Here is a 23691-nt window from a genome sequence, read left to right on the forward strand (position 1 = left end):
TGATCATGAACATAAGGATTTATTTCTGAACTGCTAATGCTGTTCCTTTGATCTAAATGACTGTCCTTATACCAGCATTATACTGCCTTGATTTCTGTAGGTCTGTAAGTTTTAAATGTGGAGGTTGTGAGCCTTCGACTTTGTTCTTTCTTGAGTTTGCACTGGCTATTCTGGGTTTCTTGTGTTTCCATAGTATTTTAAGATCAGCTTGTCAATTTTTGCAAAGAAAAGCAGATGGAATTTTGACAGGCAGTGCACTGATTCTGTAGATCAATTTGGAGAGTATTGCTATTCTTAATAATACTGTTTTCTAATGCAAGAACAAAGGGTATCTTTCCATTTGTTTGATCTTTAATTTCTTTCAACTGTATTTTCTAAGTTTTCAGTATAGGAGCCTTGGACTTGTGTTATAATTTTTTCCCAAGGATTTCATTATTTTGACTCCATTATAAATGATTATTTTCTTAAGGAGGTCTCCTAGGCTCTGTTCATTTTTAAAATTATTTTTTTCTCTCCTCTCCTCTGATGAATGAATCATCACAATTGACAGCTCTTAAAGTCAGTGCTGTTTGCTTTCTTGCCAGTTCAGATATGTTGTTGAACCCCATTAGTGAAAAATTTTTTGAGTTATCCTTTTCAACTCCAGAGTTTGTTTCCTTTCTAAATAACTGTATTTACTTATTAATATTCTCTATTTGATGAGTCATTGTTTCCATACTTTCCTTGAATTCTTTGTACATAATGTCCTTTAGTTCTTTGAACATACTTATGGTAGCTGATTAAAATGTTTTGTTTGCTTAGTCTGATATTTAGGCTTTCTCAAGGATAGTTTCTATTGACTACTCTTTTCTCTTGTGAATGGGCTACTCTTGGCTGTTTCTTTGGTTGCCTTGTAATTTTTTTGGTCAAAAATTGACCATTTTAAATGCTTCTCATATCAAAATACCCACTGTTCAGGGTTTTTGTTGTTGTTGTTGCTGCTTGTTGTTATAGTTTTTTTGTTCAGTGAGTTTTCTGCTCTGCTTCTTGATCACATATAGCCACTGAAGTGTCTGATAATGTAGTTTAGCAGTCAGCTAATGATATGTCAGATTTCTTTAAATATTTTGAATGAATAAGTCCTTCAGCCTTTCTTTAAGGCCTCTGGGTTTGTGTTGGGGGAAGTCTTCAATGCCTTGGCACACAGTTCCCAGAGCTGCCTGTGCAGAGTTTCAATGCTAGCTGGAAGTAAGAGGTTAGACCCTTTCCAGTTCTTTCCTAAGTGGTACTTGTGGCTCTGATGTGCTTGACCTTTTAGATTCTCAGGAATCTTGGGGAGCTTATCACAGTTTTTCTTATCTTCCCTAGTTTTTCCTTGTAAGCTTAGCTCAGTTTAGCCCCAGCGGCTAATGCTGCCCCAGGAAGTTGTGAGCCACTGTTTTCCATAGAAACCTGGCTATAGGGCTGTTTGTACCTTGAGCTGAGTCAGGTTATTAAAGATGAGGCCTGAGAAGTGGCTTTCCTGTGAGTCATCAGACAGGCGCAGCAGGGACAGCTTAGTTAGGAACTGTGGGGTTTTGGGGAACTGCAGACCTGTTCTGTTGGCTCCAGTAGTGAGGCTGCTGGTTTCCACGGCCATTGTGGTTGTGAGGCTGTGTGTTTCCAAGGCAACCGAGGTGCTAGAAGGAGGGGAAGGGATCAGAGCAAGTGAAAACATGGCAAAGTTGGCTATTCTTGCCAAGATTCAGGCATTGTGGAACAACTGCTCCTTGGATTTTTGCAAACCTTTATTTGATTTTCAGAAATCTTGAAAAAGTTGATTCTGAGAATTTTTGGCAGTGTTTTTCTTGGATTTACGGGTGAGCCGATTTTAGAGTTCTTTAGTTTCTTTAGCCTGCCATTTCAGAAATGCTTCCATTTATCACCTGGGAATCAACCCCTGGGGTGCTGTACCACTGAGCTATATTCCCAGACCTTTAAAAAAAAAAATGCTAAATGGCCGAAGCTGGCCTTGAACTTGTGATCCTCCTGCCTCAGCCTCCTATGTTGCTGTAATTACAGGTATGAGCCATTGTGCCCAACTAACTTTATTATGGACCCTTTCCAAGCCTGACAAAAAACAGTTAATAATGTTATGATCAACCCATGTGCCCTTATCCAGTTCCAATATGACCTATACTAGCCAATCTCTTTAGCTGTCTACTTGCTTCTTACTGTTTTCTTTAGGATATTTTAAAGAAAATCCCAAATGTTATATTTTATCCATGTTTTTATTATTTTTATTATGTTTTGAGATGGAGTTGCCCAGGCTGGTCTTAAACTCCTGGGCTCAAGTGATCACCTGTGTCAGCTTGTAGCTGAAGACCTACAGGTCCCACCACCACGCCTGGTTTCCATGTTTTATTCATGATGTGCAGTATAAACAACATTCATGTGAATGATGAGGTTTCACTGAAACTTTAAAGGAGAATGTGGAACTAAATGCTAAGCCAGGGCTCAGGTGCTTGGGAACTGTTGTCCCTGTGCCACCACATGCCTTGGGACACCTCATTTCTTTCACCAGTTTTCCCAGCTAACTCTTTAGGTTGAATAGCTCACTGCAATATTCTTAGGCCTTCATATTGATAAGAATGTGTTATTTATTTACTTTCTCTTTTCTTCTTCTTGATCCTTAGTTCTTTTTGCTAATGATATATAATCTTAAATATAAATTTAGGTTATTGAAATATTTGTATTAATTTATTTTTAATCATCAGAACCTAAACTAAAACTTATTAATTAAAACATTTTTAAAATTAATTAAGTTAAAAAGTCTTACAAGTTCTCAGACCCTGTAAGATTGGCCTAGATGAACACATTCAAATAATTCCTAGTTGTTTATGGAAGTGTGTGCTGGTGGATATTAACTAGCACAACCTTTTACTAGGGCCATTTTGTGATATCTGTCAAAAATAAAAAGTTTTGACCTAGGTATTCTTCAAGGAATGTATCCTGCAGATAGCATTGTGCAGTTCTAAAACTGGTAAAATATGCGAGTGTGCTCTTTGAAGAGCACTTCTGCAAATAACCTAATATGCCCTGAGTATCTCTTTAATGGAAAGATGTCTAAGATATACACCTTAATGAAAAAAGTGTGGTCATGGAGCAGTAAGGTACACTATTCATGGGAAAAGTTGTACCACGGTTTTTATATCAAGACCCAGTTTGTGTGTGAAAGTTAGATTGCATGCATCACTTTGGAATTGTGTTTGGTGACTGATAACAGACTAGAAATAAAGTAACTTATATTCAGTTTTTAATGATGCTTGGGGAGGCAGGCTAGGGCTGGTGTCCCAGGAACCCAGGCTTCTGTCTTTCCTTTCTACCATCCTGAGTAATGATTTCCATCCTCAAGATATCCCCTGGGCTTTTATCAGTTATGAAGAATAAGGAGGGATAAAAGGCCAAGTAGTACCTCTTCCAGATGATAAGTCCTCTCCAACAGCCTTCCTAGAGATGCAGTATGGCCCTTCAAGTTGCATCTTAGTGACCAGTACTTAGTCATATGACCATGCCCAGCTGCACACAAAGTAGAGAACTGTGGTATTTTATTCTGGGTAGCAATCAGGGGAACTTCTTGTCCATGAGGAAAGGGACACTGGGTGTCGGGGATAAGCACAGCAGCGTCACTATGTAACCATGCCTGTGGGGGATGGCACAGATAGCTGGAAGGATGCATAAGAGCTGTAGGCTGGTGCCCCCTTGTATTCTGGCTTATGGTTTTAGAGTTTTCAGACCATGGTCATCTGCCTCCATTGCTTTTAGGCCTGTGGCAGGGCGGAAACATGGCAGGAGGGAGTGGAGGAGAAAAGCTGCTCACTTCATGACAGCCAGGAAACAAATAGAGAGAAAGGGGCTGGAGGCAAGATATAGTCTCCCTTCAGCTACGTCCACTTCCTTTGGTTTCCACCACCTCCCAGGAGTCCATCACTAGATTAATCCACTGATGAGGTGAGCGCTCTCATGCCCACTCACTCCCCTAAAGGTCTACCTCTGAACATGGCTGCTTTAGGGACCAATCTTTCAACACAAGAGCATTTGGGGGAACATTCCAAATCTAACCATGATGTTTATTAAGAAAAGCATCAAGGCTTACAACTTAGAGTCAGTAGTTTGTCATAGTGTAGTTGCTAATGTTTTTCTTGGTAACTGTGAAATAATACAATAACTTTTTAAGAATGCTTTCAGGAGTGAGTCTGAATTGTCCTGGTTTAGGAATAATTCTCCCAGAAGGTAAGGGGCTGGATGCATTTTGAGTTGTTTTTTTTTGTTGTTGTTGATTGTATTATGTTTGTGATTTTTGCATTTAAGAAGTAAAACTGGCTTTGAGATATACATTCTCAATTCTCAGACTTCCCAGAAGTCATTATTAAGAACTTTTAACTCATGTTGAGCCTGATTGTCACTGAGAAATTTTTTAAGCAGTAGAATTGGAAGTAGTGAAAATAAATACTAAGTATAATATGTATATTTCATTAGTATTTGCATGTTTATATATTCTTAAGGATTTATATATGTGTAGGATGATGTACAATAATCATCTGATATGACTAAATTTTATTAATTTAATGAGGGCTTTTAGAATTTATATATAACAATATTGTTATGAAGTCTTTTCTCACTCAGGTAATATGTTTTTACATTTTTTTTCCCTGGCGGGGGCCATGGACCTTAAACCCAGGAGCACTTTACCACTAAGCTACATCTCCAGTCATTTCATTTATTTTTAAAGTTTTGAGGCAGGGTCTTCCTAAGTTGCTCAGACTGGCCTTGAACTTGAAATCCTTCTTCGTCAGCCTCTGGAGTCACTAGGATTACAGGCATGTGCCAACTGGCTATTGTTTTTATATTATTAATGGATTTATCATTTCATGTCACCTCATACACAATATAAGCTATGAGGGCTGGGGATGTGGCTCAAGCGGTGGCGCGCTCGCCTGGCATGTGTGCGGCCCGGGTTCGATCCTCAGCACCACATACCAACAAAGATGTTGTGTCTGCCGATAACTAAAGAATAAATATTTAAAAAACAAAACAAAACAAAACAAAAAAAACAATATAAGGTATAAACATGTTTTTCAGGGTGCTGTTTTTGAAATGCAGTTTCATGCTTCTCTACATCGTTTCTTTAAAACAATCTAGTGGTTGTTTGAAATATTTATACTGTCCCAGTGAATTATAAATAACTGTGTTTTTCAGCTTGATCCTCATGTAGAGTTTATGGGACATACACTAAGGTAGGGTACTCAGTTGTTATATTACAGATAAGATGGTATGTTCCTGACTCTGTAGGAACTTAAAATTGTTAGTAAACAGCAGACTTGTCTAGAATAAATAAAGCCAAAGTCACCTCTCTGCCTGGGGAACCCAAATTCCAGTAAGTTTAATGGTAACTTTTGTGTGATTATGTCCACATAAGGGTGTGCCACCCTGTGTCTCTCCTGATAGATATACAGTATGTCCTTTAATTTTTGGTCATACACTTTTTTTTTTGAGCTGGGAAAACAACAACACATAGAGATTTTTATGGCTGTAATTATCCTTTTTTGAGGCATAGGCCCTTTTGAGAATCTGATGAAAGATGTGGACTCTACGTTGCAAAATAAAGGAGTGTATATGCAAAAAATCATATATATGTGTATATGTATATATGTGTGTGTATGTATATGTGTGAGTATATGTGTATATATATGTGTGTGTGTGTGTGTGTGTGTGTGTGTGTGTGTGTGTGTGTATAATATATATAATTTATGGGGTTCCTGGACCATTTAAAGCCATCCACAGGGAAGTTATGATCCAAGTAAACTACTCATTTTATGGATGGTAAACAGAGGGCTGGAGAGATTTCCTGTTTTCCTCAGGTGGTAGACCAGCCTCTTAATCTATTGCTTATTTACCAAGATTCTAGAAGTGAGTTGAAATCTCCGAAATACAGAGATTCATCATTCTCCTCTACCACAAAATATGTATATTCTCCCCAAAGGCCATACCTAATGAGAAGTATTGAGAGATTGGAAAATAGAGTCAATGAAGATTCCCTCAAGTCTTGGTGTAAATTAATCTTATGACTCAAGCATCCTCGTATGCCAAAAATATGAGTAGGAAACTGTGCATGGTGGGATGGATCTCACCCTGGCTGGTTTGGAGGCTGCAGGCTGCTGGCACTGTGGCCTTATTTAACAACAGTCTCCATCTCCCTTGCTTGCTCCTCCTGAGTGTCGCAGCCCCATGGCCCACCCTAAGCCCACGCCATCTAATATCTGTGGAATATTTATTTCTAGTAGCTATTACAGTCCAGGTGTGCAGGATAAAGTAACCCATCCAGTGAGAGCATGCATTGCAAAAATAGGAATTTTCAGGTACGGTCTGTATTTTGTGTTTTTAGTGGAACCGGAGGGGTCTGACATGTTTCCCTTGTCACTTGTTTTGAGCAGCTATCATCTGGCACAATTAACTTTTTCCTCCTCTTCCTTGGCAGCGTCTCCTGGGCAGTCAACAGCAGTCTTCTGTCCAGCTCTGGGTCTCCTTTGGTCGGAAGCCCATGCGAGCAGCCCAGTTTGTCACAAGACACCCTATTAATGTGAGTGAGGTCTGCCGGAGGGTGGGAAGAAGGCTTACTGCCTCCCTATAGACGCTCTGGGGAGGATGTCCTGTGGATGTCCTGCTGGGTGGGTATTTTATGGAGGCTCCCTGAAGTCACTTTCCAGAGTGGTCTCTAGAGAGAGCCATTGTGCTTTGGGCATATTGGTCTCTTGTTTCCCACTTCACTGTTTGAAGTGGAACTGAACAGGAGCCTTAATTTGCTTGAAGTGGAGTAGGATTGGCAGAGGGGTAGGAGTCAGAGTCAATGGCCTTGTGTGCTAGTACTGAAGCAGGGGGAAGTTTGGGCACAGCCTTTATTTATTAAGTACCTGCTGTATTGCCTACAGATGGCTCCGTTCCCAAAGGGATAGATTTGGGTCCTATTTGGTAGAAACGTAGAGGTTGGAGAGACCAAGAATAGAGCAGATGAGTAAACCATATATTATAGTCGTAGTGCTCGACCATGCCGTATTATAACAGTGATTGATAGGAAAGCCCAGCACACCGTGTTGGGGGCTGTTGGGCTAGTGACTGCAGGGAGGAGGTGGTGACATTGGGAGGCCTTGGCATTAGCATTTCATTTTGAGAAAGGTTAGTGGTTCGGGGGTTACGTAATGGAGAACAGTCTCATCAGCACCTTGCTAGTTTCTGTGGGCTCTGCCTTCCTTTGTCCCCTCAGGGAATATAAAAGGAAATGAAATGCACATTAATCTACAGTGTACCTTATACTAATGAAAGGTCTCTTGGGATAAAGAGGGAGACCTTATTACCTGAAAAGAGGTTTCTAGGTCACTTATGGAGTTCAGAGGCCCGCTCTTTCTCTGTGCTCCATTTATTTGCCAACAAGGGGCCTGCTCCAGCTGCAGACCAGCCTCAGGTTCTCCAGAGGAAAGTTGTTGGAGCTTGTTTGCCAAGATCGGGGAGCTTTCTCTGGGCTCTAGGCCCACATTCGTCACTGGGACTTTTGGAAGTCATTGCTTTCATGTGTACAGAAGGCCCACAGGGCGTAATCATTTTTCTGACTTGTGTATTTCTTGACTTTTGATTCCTAAGGAATATTACATCGCAGATGCCTCGGAGGACCAGGTGTTCGTGTGTGTCAGTCACAGTAACAACCGCACTAATTTATACATCTCGGAGGCAGAGGGGCTGAAATTCTCCCTGTCCTTGGAGAATGTGCTGTATTACAGCCCAGGAGGGGCCGGCAGTGACACCTTGGTGAGGTAAGGAGACCACAGCTGCTCCCCTGCCTTCTTAGACAAGTGCAGCTGCCAACTTCTCTCTAGTTGAGTACTTTTCAGTGTTAGCTGCTCGCACAGACTCACCTGGGGCATTTCCAGAGACCCCGATGCGTGGCTCACATGCCCAGAGATTACCATTGATGGGGTCTGGGTGTGGTTTGGTTTAAAGATTTTTAAAAAGCGCCCCCGGTGATTCTTATGTGCAGCCATGGCTGAAAGTTGCTGTTCTGTGTGACACTGAGGGGCACAGCTACTTTGTTAATTAACCATTCCCTTGGGCTCCCTTCATTCAGTTATCTGGTTTTGTGGTCTCTGAGCCAATGGGAAAGAGCACTTAGAAAATAGCATCAAGTCAGAGAGAGCTGGCATATGTGGCTGTGTGGCCTTGCCTCTAGGTGACTCAGGTTCATTGACATCATTACTCTCTTTCTTAAAGGTAATTGCAGGGTGGTATTTTGTAGGAAAGGCACCAACGTCATTGATCCTCTGTCCATAAATCACATGTATGGAAATGATTTGCAGTCCTATCTGGGTCTTCCTGTCAACTACACTCACCAAGGAATCAGGGGACGGAGTAGACTTGGCAGGGATGTGTAGATTTTCTTCTTATTCTTCTTTTTTTTTTTTTTTTTTTTTTTTTGCCGTGCTGGGGATGGAACCCAGGGCTTGCTCTGCTAGGCAAATACTCTACCCCTGAATTATACCCCACCTTCAGTAGATTGTTAAGTTCCTTTCTGTGCCATAAATCCATTTGTCATGTGAAAACCTTTATAGTTGTGATAGGCTTGTTCTCTGTTCTTAGAAAAAGCCATCTGTGAAGCTCACTGACTGGTCTGGGGTGACATCCACCAGGCCAGAGGACATGACTGTGCTGCCCGCTCCCTCTCCTTGTGCTGGCCAGTCTTTTTTGTTACCAGTTCGTGCCATAGCACGCTGCGGCTGTGTACCAGATGGTGTTCTAGGTATGGCAGTGAAGTGTTGTGGATGATAGTAAAAAAATCAACCAGGTCCTTGTTCCACGGAGCTTATATTCTGTTTGCAAGGGACGCAGGGTATGAACAAATGTGTTATCTGTTTGGTAATGTGCTGGGAAGAAAAATAAAGCAAGATAAGGGGCAGGGAATGAGGAGGGCATTATTTTATACAGCCTGCTCTGGGATGATGAATTTGAGCAGGTGTTTGAGTTATGGAGGGAGGAAGTCAGCTAGGCAGACCCTAGGGGCGGGGGTGGGGGGAAGAGTCCTACAGGCAGGGGCCAGCAAGTGCAGTGATCCAGAGGTGAGGCTGCAGGGCTGTTCCTTAAGAGATGGGGAAGGTCAGGATGCTTCGAACAGCTAAAGAAGGGGACAGAGAGATAAGGCACAGGATTCAGGGAGCAGGGGCTCAGATGGTGCAGGACTTCAAGGGCATAGAAAATACTGTTTTTCTGATAGGTGGGATGGATAGCATCAGATTTATCTTATTAATTTTTTTTCTATTTTAAATATTTGAGAACTGTGTTCTATAAAGAAAAATGCAAAAGACAAATGAATGCATTATAAATAATTTTGAGCAAATACCCACATGCTTTGTTTTACAAAAATTATGCTTAGTGCTGTGTGGAAATTTGACTACTATGGGGACCAGGGCAGGAATAGGAAGACTGATTGTGAAAAGTTGTCCCAGTTCAGGCCAATGGGGATTGATGTTGGCTGGTCCCAGGGCGGTCTCAGTGGAGAGTACAGAAAAGGTTTGATTCTAAATATATTTTGAAAATAGACCCACAGATCTGCTGATGGATTGGAAGAGGTCTGGGAGAAGGAGTAGTAGCCAGGGGACCTCTGCTGCTTGGCCTGAGCAGGGATAGGGCAGTGATGACAAGGTGAGGCATGGAGGCCGGTGAGGAGCAGCTGTGGAAGAGATGTCCTGAGTTCCGCTTTGTACCTTGGTTGGAGGTGCTTATTAGATACCCAGCGTTGGTCTTTCTACCCAGTCTCCAGCAGTGCTTTTCCACTTCCTGTTTCTCTTTTGGAGCTACTGTTATCTTTCATTCATTCCATTTCTCCCCCTGATATAGACTCCTAGGTTATTATTTGTTATTTAATGCGTTATAAGCCATTCCTGCCCTGAATCATCCTGACATTCAGATTGTCTTGGTTTGGTTGGTGGCGGTTTCCAGTTTCTTCTGCCTGGCTTCTGTGTATTTTTATTTTTTAAAATAAAATGAAATTCACGTAACATAAACCGAACCATTTTAAAGTGTGAACAATTCAGTGGCATTTAGTACATTTACAGTGTTGTTCAACTGCTATCTCTAATTCTAAAACCTTTTCATTTCTTTAAAAGAAAACCCTCATTAAGTACTTTCTCCCCTTCTTCCAGCCCCTAGCAACCATCATTTAAATTTCTGTCTCTGTAGATTTACCTTTTCTGAATATTTCATAACAGCGGAATCATACAACCACCCGAGACCCTCTGTGGCTGGCTTCTTTCACTTAGCATAACGTTTCCAAGGTCCATTCACATGTAGCATATATTAGTACCTCGTTAATTTTCATGGGTGATTCATATTCTCTTTACATTTTTGTATAATTAAAAATCATAAAGCACTATCCCTTGGGCTTATTTTACCGACTCTTTAGTTTCTTCCCTACCTTCAGGAGCCTCGGACTGTGCGTGAGGTATATCACAGCTTGCCAATGGTTTCTTCATCCTCCTCATTGGTCAGATATTCAGGTGATATTTCATGGTAGGGCAGAGTTGAAGCCAGAAGCTGAAGAGAGAGGCTCCCCAGGAAACAATGACCCCATTTCTGTGGCCATAGGACTTCTTTACACATGCAGATGGCCCTTTGCTTGTGGCAAAGTTTCTTCTTACCCTGCCTGAGCCGGCGGTTAAGAAATTGATGACAGATTCATGTCAGGAATCATGGACCAATATCTTGCTCTGCTTGCTTACTCTTCTCTTACTTTATCTCAGGGCCACAGGGGTTCAGATTTGCTTAGTCAGCTGTACCTCAGTCTCTGCCAGATGAAATGGAAAGGATGAATTGGCAGATGGCGTGGGCAGGCTGGTTTAGAATAAACTTCCGCGGTATTCAAAATGAACCAGGGGAACTGGTTCTAATTTCCTTCGAGAACTAAGGAAAGAACTCTGAATAGGGGATGACCCTGGCATTTGTAGGATGTGCTGTGTAGGAATTTCGTGGAAAGCCACAGCTAGATACAGGACTCTTTGGAGGAACTTATGTGCTGATCACATGTCAGGCCTGTTGGGGCGCCTTAAGGAGGTGCACTGGCTCTCTTGGGTGGGAATGGCTACCAGTGTGTGCATTTGGCACTGAGCATGGTGGAAGGGGACTTGGTGAGCTGCTTGACAAGTCTTGGCCCAGGTCACTCTGGAAGGAAGAGCAGAAGTGCTCTGGTGAGGACAGTGAGGATAAGATGGAAGAAAATGGACTGTCCGAGAGAGTACTGGGCGTGAGGCAGCTTGTACCAGGGAAGGTCAAGGGAGCCAATGCCAGGATGGGCTGCACTGACGCAGAGAGGTTGTGAGGCTCAGGACCTTTGCTTGGAAAAAAAAAAAAAAAAAGACTCCAGGATTATGATGGGGGAAGAAGCAGGCTTATCTGACGAAAAAAACTCAGACCTCCCAGATGTGGGAATGAAGCCAGTAAATCTCAGAATGGTGGGTTCCATGATGATAGACTCAGAAGCAGGAGAGCTGAGGTAAATAGAGAGCAGGGGGACACAGGCCTTCAGCCACTTCCAAGGAAGTAGCCAGAAGGGGCTTAAGGAGTCCCGTGTCAGAGAATTTGGTCTCAACTCTGGCATTTTACTTAGGGTTGTGCTCCGTCTGCTGCTTCAAAATGACTTTGTTGCACTGCTTATTTCTGGTTTCCTTCCTCAGAGGTTGGAGGGCACATCTCCCTGTCTGAGGTGACAGCGCAGTCTTGCAGTTGAGGAGATTTGTGTGGCAGATGATGGGGAGAAAACACTTCTCTGTGTTTTCATGTCGCCCAGTGGCTCAAAACCCCTGAAATAAAGTGCATGGTTCCAATTTTAAAGGCCAGTGTGAGTCGTGGTTACCACTTCTCAGAGACCTCTTATATTTGCAGGGTGTACCATTGCAAAACCCCTTTCCAGGAAAATCACAGTGTCCTAGCATAGCAATTGAAGGCCTGAGGGTCTTATTGTATGCTTCCCTGTTAACCAGTACAACCTCAGACTTTCTAGAACCTTCCTTGCTAATATGCTGTGATGTTTTGGGAAGTAGTTGTCATGCTGCTGGGCTTCCTGACAGAAAAGCATTGTGGTCATCTATCATCAGGGTACTGGACACCCTAATAAGTACCTGGACAGTGGCTATGTAACCCTTAGCTGTATTTCTACAGATTGGGTTAAATGGTAAGCTGGGCATTGTAACTGGTGTCTTTTTCAAGTCTGACTTAATGTTTCCTATTTGTCAAGCCTCACTGGTGGATTTGGGTCAGTTTCAATAGTGAAGAAATAGATGTGCTTTTTACACCAACTTTAATGGTATCTTCATCATTGTAAAGCCTTGGTTAGGAATTGTTGATCAGATAAGCAGCTTGGCTCTTAGAGTTAAAAAAAAATTCACTGTTTAAAAAAGAGTAGACTATATAGCCATTAAAAAAAAAATAGAGTATGGTACATGTTACATGAGTGAACCTTGAAACATTATGCTAGGTGAAAATAACCAGATATGAAGTATCATAAATAATGTAATTCCATTTATATGAAATACCCAGATTTGGCAAATCCATGGAGACAGAAAGCAGATCAGTGGTTGCCAAGGCCTCGGAAGGAAAGGGGAAATGGACAGTGGCTGCCAATAATGAAAATGTCCTAGAACTAGGTGGCGATGGTGGGTATACAACGTGGTGAAGGTGTTTAATGCTGCTGATTTGTATATATTGAAATGTTTGGTTAAATCGTATGTTGTGTACAATAAGCAAAATACCAAGCAAATATCTGTTCAGGTTCACCATTGTTTATTTTGTCTTACTGCAGGTATTTTGCAAACGAGCCATTTGCTGACTTTCATCGCGTGGAAGGGTTACAAGGAGTGTACATTGCTACTCTGATTAATGGTTCTATGAACGAGGAGAACATGAGATCAGTCATCACCTTTGACAAAGGAGGAACCTGGGAATTTCTTCAGGCTCCAGCCTTCACAGAATATGGAGAGAAAATCAATTGTGAGGTATAGATGTTTTAATCTTGTTTGAATTTTTAATACAAGGATAGAGCTCTGATCTGTAGTTGTTTCCTACATCTAATATTTATTGGAAACATGAAAGATCACATAGTCTTCCATTGATACCATGTGAAGCAAACTTTTATCTGTATTTCCATCTTTGCTGGTCCCAGATTCTGCACCATATGGTATGCCATAGTGAACTCACAAGGCGCGGGGTGGTGGATATTTAAAAATAAGTGATTTTTTATTTTATAATAATAATAATTTTTTTTTTTTTGGTGCTGAGGGTTCAACCTAGGGCCTTGCACCTGCTAAACTATACTCCCAGTCCAGTATTTTAAAGTTTTGAGGGAAAACATTGTGATTCTCAACATCTGTTAGACATATGAATTACTTGAGCAACTAGCTTGAGTTAGTTCACAGTTTCAGCATTAGGTTATGTTTTATTTCTTTTGGTGACATCATATCTTTGGGAATAAAAAAAATCAGGTGAGAAAGTCAGGGTAGAACAGGACACAAGGGTAGTTAATGCCCCAAATGATTCTAACATTTGAGCAGTTGTGCCATGTCCAATAGGTATACTCATTCCGTTAATAGGTAATCGTGGTTATTTAAAAATGAAATACAAACATGGTGTGTTCTTCCAGTTTACATGTGCTATTGTTTCATAAGTTTTTTGGACTTAACTATGTAAAAAACAAGTTGGCATTTCTTTTGCTATTAAAAAATTCCTGATCCGGGTGCGGAGGCACACACCTGTAATCCCAGCTGCTCTGGAGGCTGAGGCAGGAAGATCATGAGGTCAAAGCCAGCCTCAGCAACTTAGCAAGGCGCTAAGCAACTCAGTGAGACCCTGTCTCTAAGTAAAATACAAAATAGGGCTGGGGATGCGGCTCAGTGGTTGAGTGCCCCTGAGCTCAATCCCTGATACCCTGCCCTGCCTCCCCCCACCAAATTCCTGAAACACCAGTTGTCCTTCAAGATTCTTTGGGGACCTCTTGTGTAAAGTTATTATTTCTATGAAAGGAGTTTTACAATTTCTCTCTGAGTATAATTCAGAGATTATTCAGTATTTCCTGCCTGTAGGCCTGTCTGAAAACTTAAGAATGCCAAAATATATCATTTGGTTCCATTAAGTGTAGACTGTGCCCCTGGCTTTAAGTGACCCCCTAATACCTCTGTTCCCATTTCACCTAGATCCCTTAGAAAATGGAAATGGATCTTGGGTGTGGGCAGAAAGAACTCAGAAAAAAATAAAAGTTCTCATTTTTGGAGAAACTATAACATTTTAATTCAATTCAGTTGGATTTTTTGATTTTGTTAGTCCTTGGTGAACTATGTTGAGTCTTCTCTAGTCTGTCCGTGACCCTTGAGAAAATGCTTTTGGAGACTCTGGCCTTAGAATGTACTTCTTGATTTTTCTTCCCTTTTTGGCAACAGGTTTCCATTTATTACATCAAATCTAATTTTAGCAAGAGGCAAGCTATAAATGGATATACACACATTACTAGGAACTGAACCTACCTTAGTAGTGTCTTACAACCTCACTAGCTCGTCACAGTGCTGCTGTGGATGGGGCTGGGATAATTTTGAGCATGCCATGCATGCCAGGGTGTCAGAACTTGGTGTTTTAAAAATTCATCTTTTTAATTCTTTGACTGATCAATTTATGAACTATAGGACAATTAATCATCTTTTAGTTTCTACTTCTGAGTTTAAGTGAGGTATTAGATTTCTGTCATTGTGACAGAATGCCTGAGAAAATCAGTGTATAAAGCAGAAAGATTTATTTTGGCTCATGGTTTCAGCTCATGATCACTTGGTACCTACTCTTTGCCTTGTGCTGAGGCTGAACATCATGGTGGGAGCATGTGGTGGAATAAGCTGCTGATATTATGGGGACCAGGAAACAGAGAACAAAAATGAGAGAAAGCAAGAGGCTAGAGTCCCCAAATGCCTTTCAATGGCATACCTCCAGTGTGTAACTTTCTTCCACTAGGTTCTACCTCCCAAAGGTTGTGCCTCCCTTCTAGTAGCAGCACAGGCTTGTGCCCAAGCTTCTAGCACATGGCCTTTGGTGGACATTTTAGATCCAAAGCATAACAGGTGGTGAAAAGAACATACGGGAATGGTTAAAGTCTGATTGTCCAAAGATACAGAAACACGTTCAAGCGTAGACTTCATCGTAGGCAAAACAATGTAAGCCAAAAAAGGTGGGGAGAGTAAATATATCTTTGAGACCCAACCTAATTTGGTCCAGTTTCCATTGGCCAAACTGGGAAGCTAGTAAGATGGATATTTGTTCTCTCTTTTTGTGACAAAAGTAAATGGATCCAGCAAATCTTGCCACACTTATTATTTGTGCTGTAAACACCTGCAGAGTTCTCCTGTTCAGAACACTGGACACATCTCAGTAACCCTGAGTATCCACTTTCTGGCCAGGAGAATGAGGCACGGCCATATAGCAGAAGCCTTATCCTGGTGGTTTACAAAAGAACTATGAAAATGTGGGCACAAGCAATGGAGGCCAGCTTTAATCACTTGAAGCCTTGCCCTGTACAGCCACATCTTTGTAAAATGTAGAACACCCTTTACCAATGTAATGTGGATCTTTGAGGTTCAGATATCGTATTTTGTACTTCCGGGAGCTTATCTGTGGGACTTGATGACTTGTGATTCTTGTTTTTTCTTCTGACAGAATTACTGGAATCATATTTGAAACTCCTCTCCCCTGACTTAGAAAATAAATACCACAACATCATTTCACTTCTCTTTAACTCTGAGTCACTTGAGAGGATCTCTGGGTGATACAGGGAGATGGGTATCTTTCCTGTCAACCTCAGTTAATGTTGATTTATAAATGTTATTCCCTGAGAGTCTTAGGGAGTTCTTAAATTATTTTTTTCAACCAGGAACATTTATGTGGATGCAGATGACCCCCTCTGTCTGGGTGGCGGTGTGTGTGAGAACATAGCTGGGCTGTGAGTTTGGTGTCCTCAGGGCCAGGCCTCCTTGTTCTGTGTCAAGCCCTGAGGTCCCCACCCAGGCCTCTGAGTTTGCAGGAGATCTAGGCAACATATCACACACTGACACCACCTGCAACTTTATTTTGCAGCTTTCTCAGGGCTGTTCCCTCCACCTGGCCCAACGCCTCAGTCAGCTGCTCAACCTCCAGCTCCGGAGAATGCCCATCTTGTCCAAGGAATCAGCCCCTGGCCTCATCATTGCCACGGGTAATGTTTTGTCTGTCTTGCCTGTTCTCACAGGGGCTTCTTTCGGCTGGTGCAGCCCCATATAGAGTGGTCACCCACATCTCCAGCAGTGCCCACTCTGGGTAGTTTTAAGACATTCTTTGTTGCTAGATAGTTCTTTGAAATTCCCATTGGGCAAGGTGATTCTCTGATATATCCTTGAAATGAAAAATAACTCTTCCTCTTACTTTTTAGGCTCAGTGGGAAAGAATTTGGCCAGCAAGACCAACGTGTACATCTCTAGCAGTGCCGGGGCCCGGTGGCGAGAGGTCAGTGCCCACCCTGCCTGGTTGGTGTGTGTGTGTGTGAGGATGTGGACTGCACCTTGGTGTTTCAGGGACAAGCATGGTTCCCAGTGGTCACCTGAGATGCCCAATACAACTGTAAAGTAAAGAGAGGGACCCAAAGCCACACATGAGAACCGGCTGCCCTGATTTTTATTCACCCCTTGTTATGTAGACTCACAATTTCCCCAGAGGTTACTTTAAGTGAAAAAGGAAGCTTTCACTTTTTGTTAAAAACAACTGTGAATTTGACCAAAATTTCCAAGATTATATAATCCATGAGGGCAAAGACAGTGTCTGCTGTGCTCACTTCTTGACCACCAGGCCATAACCATGCCTGGCATGAGCGAGTGCTCAGTCAATACTTGCCCAGGGTATCAGCAAATGACAGTGTAGCTGTGATGGTGGTATTTTTCTGTGTAATATTGGAGCGGAAGTCTTGCCTGTGGACATTTCCATCTCATTCTGTGCTGGGGAAGGAGACCATTTCTGTGTTAAGGTGCCGTAACTTGCTTGTATCTTCAGCACTTATTATTGCCAGCTCTGAAGGTGCAGCTGGTTCTCCAGCCCCAAGATGCCAATTCAGCTTCAGCCTTGGGTGTTAGGGAATTCTCAAACCTGGAAAAAAGTATTTCTCATCTGCCTCCTGAGACTTTAAGGCCAAAGGAAATGCTTCTGGTCTTATTCTGAAGGGGTTGCTTTCAGTGGTGACCCTGAGGATGCCAGGAACCATCAGGGTAAAAGTCAGCCCCTCAATAGGCAGGAGTTGCTTGAGCACCATGTCAGGACACTTTTATATTTAAATCTGTAATGTGTTAAACAATAATTATGCCCTACATTTTTTTTGGCTCTGTAGTTTATAGAGACTGTTATATACCTTATCTTATGTGTGTCCAGTCTTGCCACCCTTCCAAATGAGAGATATAGGGCCCAGACACTGTGTGTGTGTGTATGTGTGTACGTGCGTGCGTGTGTGTGCGTGCACGCACATGCTCGCACATGTGTATATTAAGGCCTGTACACAGCATGGTAGGGAACATAGTACACATGGTGAAGTGAGGGAGGTTGATAAGAACTGAGTAGTTAAAAGTGAATGGTTTGGAATTTTCTGGTCATTCTTTTCCTGCTTCCCCAGGAAAGAGTAAGCAGTTGCTTTCTCCTTCCTTGGAGCTGGACATTCCTTTTGGAATTGGGTGTCCTCTCCTCTGTGAATAGGCCTGTGATTTGTTTGTACCTTCTGCTGTTGGTGTAAGCGGGCGTCTGAACATGTGCAAGTGATTTCCTCCTGGGTAGAAAGCTGAGTCTTGTTCCTCCTCCACTGCTGTCGTCTGGCTGTTGCAGACGGCTGTCAGGGCCTCCCTGCAGCATGCTTGACGCCTGTAGCAGCCAGCACTCAGGAACCTTATTTTGGGGACTAGCAGAGAACTAGCAAGGGGATGAAAATGTTGAGACTGTGTCCCTGAGGGAGACAGGGATGGCCTCTGTGGATGGCCTTTGCTTCAGGGGCACAGTCTGGGGCATATGGCAGGCAGAGGCAAGGGAGGAGGTGGTAGGACGGAGGGGGCAGAGTGCTGCCTGGGACACTGGTGACAACAATTCTGGTTCTCCTCTTCCTACTAATGAATTGTGCAGTTCTCTGATCCTCAGAATTCTTAAACTTTCTTCTTTAGCGATTTTATTGAGGCACACAGAAGTGCAGTAAACTGCTCATATTTAAAGAGTTTAATTTCATAAGAATTGATCACCACCATCACAGTTTAGATCACAGACATTTCCGTCACTCTCTCCCCTAAGTGTCTTTGTGTCCTTTTTCAATACATCCTCTTTCCAGTTGGTATTTTCTAGAATTTTATATAAATTGACACACTGTATTTGTTCCTTTTTGCCTGGCTCCTGCCACTCATCCTGATGATTTTAATTCCTTCCATGTTATTTCATGTATCAATGATTCCTTCCTTTTTTTTTTAAATTGTTGATTTGCATCCCCCTGTAGGGATTTATCACAATTTGTTTATCCATTCAACTGTTGATGGACTTCCAGTTTTCACTTCTTACAGATGTAGCTATAATGAACGTTCATGTACATCTTTTTTATGTGGATTCTTTTCATTTCTCTTGAGTAAATACCAGGGAATGGAATGGTGGGGCAGTGTGGTAGGTGCATGCTGAACTTTTTAAAGGACTGTCAGATTGTATTTCAGAGTGAAGACACTTTACCTTTCCATCAGCACTGTGTGAGAATTCTGCCGTTCCACTTGCTTGCTAGAACTTCAGATCATCACTCTGTTTAATTTCAGTTTATTCCCCTTCCCCCTGCCCCTGCCCTGTGTATTATTTTATGTATTTAATTGTCTTAGGCATTATGTTTAGGTTTATGATTCATTTGTTAATTTTCACATATGGTATAAGGGAAGAGTTAGCAACCTTTTTGTTTTTTCTAATTGACCCATTTATTGGAAAGCCTTCTTTTATCAATTTTTTTTCTGCTTATTGAAAATACTTTTTCCTGTTGAATTGCTTTGGAACTTATGTGAAAATCAATTGGCAACATGGTCTGTTTCAGGGCTTTTTGCTGTTGCATTGATCTATTTGTCTGTCTATTCACCAGTATCAAATTGTCTTAATTACCAAAGTCTTATTAATAAGTATTCAGTCAAGGAGGGCTAAGTTTTTCCTGTGAAGATCCTTTGTATTTTCATTCACATTTCAGAATCAGCTTGTCAGTTTCTAAAATCCCATTAGGATAATGATTAGAGTTACATTGAAGACAATCTATAAGCAATCATACCATCTGCAAAGAGGGGCAGTTTCATTTTTTTTCTGACCTTTTTTTTTTTTGCTCTTTTTTCCCACCCCCATTTTCCCTCTTCTGTCCTTTCTTTCCTCTTACCATGACTCCTATCTCCATACATTGTTGAATAGAAGTGGTGAAATGGCATTCTTGCTTTGTTCCCTGTCTCAGGGGGAGCGATTCAGCTTTTGTAAAGGGGAAACCATTATATATATTGTTGGGGGATTCCCTGTAATTCCTAGATTGTTGAATATTTTAAAATCATGATTGGGTACTGAATTTTGTTAATTGCTATTTTTATGTCGATTAAAATAATATAAATTTTCTCTATTGTTTTGTTGATGTGACATGTTACATTAATTGAGCCTTAAATATTAAAGCAACCTTTATTTGCTGGAATAAACCTTACATGGTCATTATGCATTTTCACTTTTATATATGGATAGGTTTAATTTTCTAAATTTGTTAAGAATTTTTGTATTCTTGAGTTTTTATATTTTTGTAAGATAATTAATATATAATTTAATTGTTTGGTAATATCTTTATCAAGTTTTTATATTACTATTTGCTATCATGAAACAAGCTGATTAGTGATCCTTCTTCCTCTGTTTTCTGACAAAGTTTGTGTGAAGATTGGTGATATATTTTCTTTACTAATTTAAAGAAAGAGGGAAATTTTCTAGGCATGATAGGACTATTCAGACTTTTTCTTTTCTTTTTTGGTCAGTTTTAGAGTTGAAGAAATCTGTCTCTTCATCCAAGTTGTTGCATTTGTTGGCCTAATCTCATTAGTTGTGTTTCCTTATTACCTTTTTAATGTCTGTAGTATCTTTGGTGGTAATTTCATTCCTGATGTTGGTGTTTTGTGTATTTTCTTGATTAGTTCTAAGTTGTCAGCATTGTTGATCTCATCATATAACCTACTTTTAATTCTGTTAATTTTATCTGTTTTCTGTTTTGTTGATTTCTTATTTTTATTGTTTTTTTTTTTTTAATTTATTTGCTTGTTTTGTAGCTTAAGATACAACCTTTAGGTCATTGATTTTAGATATTTTCTAATATAAACATTTAAGGCTACAAGTTTTTCTCTAGATACTCCTTTAGCTAAATGCCACCTGTTTAGGTATGAAGCATTTTTATTATCTTTAAGGTCAGGGTTTTTAATGTCCTTTTAAAAACTTGAGATATAATTCACATACATAAAAATCACCATTTAAAAATATTCAGTTCAGGAATTTTTAGTGGCGTCACAGTGTTATTCATGTCTAATTCCAGAACATTTTCAGCATTCATTACATCTCTTGATTTTTGTCTTTGACTGGTAGGTTATTTAGGAAAGTGTTACTCAATTTCCAGGTGTTGGGAGTTTCATACTTACGTCTTTGATTTCTGAGATAGTTTCCTGTAGCCTGGGAGTTCTCTATGTAGGTTTCAGTTTCTTTCCGTGGGACCTGCCCTGTGGTCCAGCATGTCTGCAGTGGTGAACGTTCCACGAGCACTGGAAAGGCTTGTGTGCTCTGTGGGTGTTCGAGTCGTGGTTGTAGCTGTCATTTACATGAAAGCAGTTAATAGTGTTCCGATGACCTATGTTCATTTTGATTTGGGTGGTGGTGGCAGGAAGATCCACTTAAATTGTTGATAAAGATATAGGAGGCTCTCTTACTGTGATTGCAGAATTGTCTGCTTTTCCTTAAATTCTGTCAGTTTTATTTTTCCACATATCTTGAGCTTCTGTTACTAAGTGTATTCACATTTACTATTTTTTTTATATCTTATTTTTTAGTTGTGTTGGACACAATACCTTTTGCTTATTTATTTTTATGTGGTGCTGAGGATTGAACTCAGGGCCCCGTGCTTGCTAGGCGAGCACTCTACCGCTGAGCCACAACCCTTATCTTTTCTGATGAATTGTCTCCTCTGTCATTGTGAAATCCCCCACTTCACCTGTGGTCATACCCTCTGTCTTGCAATGTAGTTTTCCTGATATTCAAATAGTGTCTCTAAACTTATGCTTAGTGTTTGGATAGTACATCTTTTACTGTCTATTTGTGAACTTTGTACCTATTCATGTCTTTAGATTTAAGGTGATTTCTGTAGGCAACGTGTTGTAGGGTCTTGCATTTTTATTCATTCTGCTGTGCTTTCCCCCCTCCCCTGACCAGGGCCTCCTGCCTCCTGGGCAAGTGCTTTACCATGGAGCTACATCCCAGCCCACGCTCTGCTTTTTAGCTGAATTACTTCCACCTTTAACATTTAATATAGTTATTGATGTGGTTGGATTTCAATCTATTATTTCATTATGTATTTTCTTTTTATTGCTTTTGTTTTTAATTTCTCTGTTTCTCATTTCCTGGATCCTTTTTTATTATTTAGATAGTAATATATTTTTATTTAGATATTGTCTTTTAGTTTTTATGTTTTAGTGGTTGTTCTCGGGATTAAAGCATATACAACTTTTTTTTTTTAAAGAGAGAGTGAGAGAGAGTGAGAGAGAATTTTTTTTTTAATATTTATTTTTTAGTTCTCGGCGGACACAACATCTTTGTTGGTATGTGGTGCTGAGGATCGAACCCGGGCCGCCCGCATGCCAGGCGAGCGCGCTACCGCTTGAGCCACATCCCCAGCCCAGCATATACAACTTATCTTCCAGTTTTCTTTGAGTTAATGTTACATTTAATATAAAATTTAGAAATCTTGCAACCATATCAGTCTGTTTTTCCTCCTGGATCTTTATGTTGTGGCCATTTGTATCACATCAGCTCACACTGCAAAGGTAAAGTGTTTTGATTTAAATCATCTTAAGAAATTTAAAGAACTTAAGGGCTAAAGAAGCAGTCTTGAATTTTTTCCCAAATTGTTACCATTTCTGTCTTCCTTTATTCCTGAAGATCCTTCTTTACCTCTGGAAAATTTCCTTACTGCCTAACATTTCTTGTAGAGCAGGTCCACTGGCTGTGAGTTCTCTTGCTTTTCCTTCATGGCAATCTCTCTTTACCTTCATTGTCACAGGACATGTTTGCTTTATTATTGAATTCTGGGTTGACTGTACTTTAAAGGTGTGTCCCATTGTCTTCTTGTTTCCCTGGGTTCTGATGAGACACCTGCAGTCATTTCAGTTATGTAGTATGTATATAATGCCATTTTCACAGAATATGTTAGTGTTCATATATGCATATACCATGTCATTTTCATATATACATGTATTTTCATGTATGTATATAGTATGTAATTTTTCTCTAGATGCTTTCAAGGTTTTTTCCCCACCTCTTTGTCAGCAGTTTTGTGATGATATATTTAGGAGGGGTTTTCTTTGAGATTGTCCCGTTTTGGGATACTGATCTTGAATCTATAAATTTATATCTTTCACCAAATTTGGGAAAATTTCAGCCATTATTTCTTCAAATAGTTTTTCTGCCTTGTACTTTTCTCCTTTTATTCTGAAACTCCAAATATGTATCTTGAACCTTTTGTTATTGTTTCATAGGTCTTTGGTGCTCCCCCCCACCCCCCCGTGTTTTCTTTCAAATGGATAATTTCTACTGATCAGTTTTGTCTTCAGATTCACTAATTCTTCTGTTTCTCTTCTCATGTTGAGACTATCTGTGAATTCATTTCAGGTATTATGTTTTTCTATTATAAAATCTCTCTATAGTTCTTTTATTTTTAATAGTTCCTACTTCCATGTGGAGAATCCTTATCTTTCATTTATTTCACATGTGTTTTCTTTTGCCTTATGGAACATGGTTATAAAGGCTATTTTAAAACCCCTACATGGATCATCTTGGATTTGCACTTGTTGATTATCTTTACCCTTGAGAATTAGACTCCTTTTATGGATATGTTTGAACAGTGTATGTGAGTAATTTTGATTTGTATTCTGGACATGCAAATGAAATGCATGAAATTAAATTTTCTGGAGGATGTTGGTATTTTGGTTTTAGTGTACAGTCAGGCAGTTTAGATTCTATCTTCTTTCTGTAGGTGGTAGCTCTTACGTCAGTTCAGTCTGCTAAGCCTTTGCTATGCTAGTTTGGTCTGTTTTAGGCATGTGTAGTTTGGGGGTTAGGCTGAGACTTATGTAAGTTCATACACAGAAGTAAGGGATTTACTCTTTTGACACTCTGCCCTCTGGGATTCCATACACACTCTCTCCAGCTTGTAGGGGCTCTTTTCCTAGTTCCTTTGACATAAAAAGTTTCTTATCAGCTTTTGAGCTCTGACTAGAAATGAGGTGCTCCACAACTGGGGCTTTCCCTTGGGTCAAAGCTGTATCAGGATACCCCTAAGTATGTGGGTAGCTTTTCCAGGTTTTAAATCTGTTC

At 40.6% G+C, this 23691-nt stretch overlaps 1 protein-coding gene across 1 annotated transcript in view; it reads left to right on the plus strand.

The window, feature by feature from the left end:
* Positions 1-23691, plus strand: part of Sorl1 (sortilin related receptor 1) — a 165111-nt gene that overhangs the window by 45549 nt on the left and 95871 nt on the right. The window contains exons 7-11 of the mRNA XM_077796964.1: positions 6497-6598; positions 7654-7823; positions 12854-13046; positions 16159-16276; positions 16490-16563. Coding sequence (XP_077653090.1) covers positions 6497-6598; positions 7654-7823; positions 12854-13046; positions 16159-16276; positions 16490-16563 — 657 coding nt within the window. The remainder of the gene's footprint in view (positions 1-6496; positions 6599-7653; positions 7824-12853; positions 13047-16158; positions 16277-16489; positions 16564-23691) is intronic.

Source organism: Urocitellus parryii, chromosome 4, assembly GCF_045843805.1.
Source record: "Urocitellus parryii isolate mUroPar1 chromosome 4, mUroPar1.hap1, whole genome shotgun sequence".
Taxonomy (NCBI): domain Eukaryota; kingdom Metazoa; phylum Chordata; class Mammalia; order Rodentia; family Sciuridae; genus Urocitellus; species Urocitellus parryii.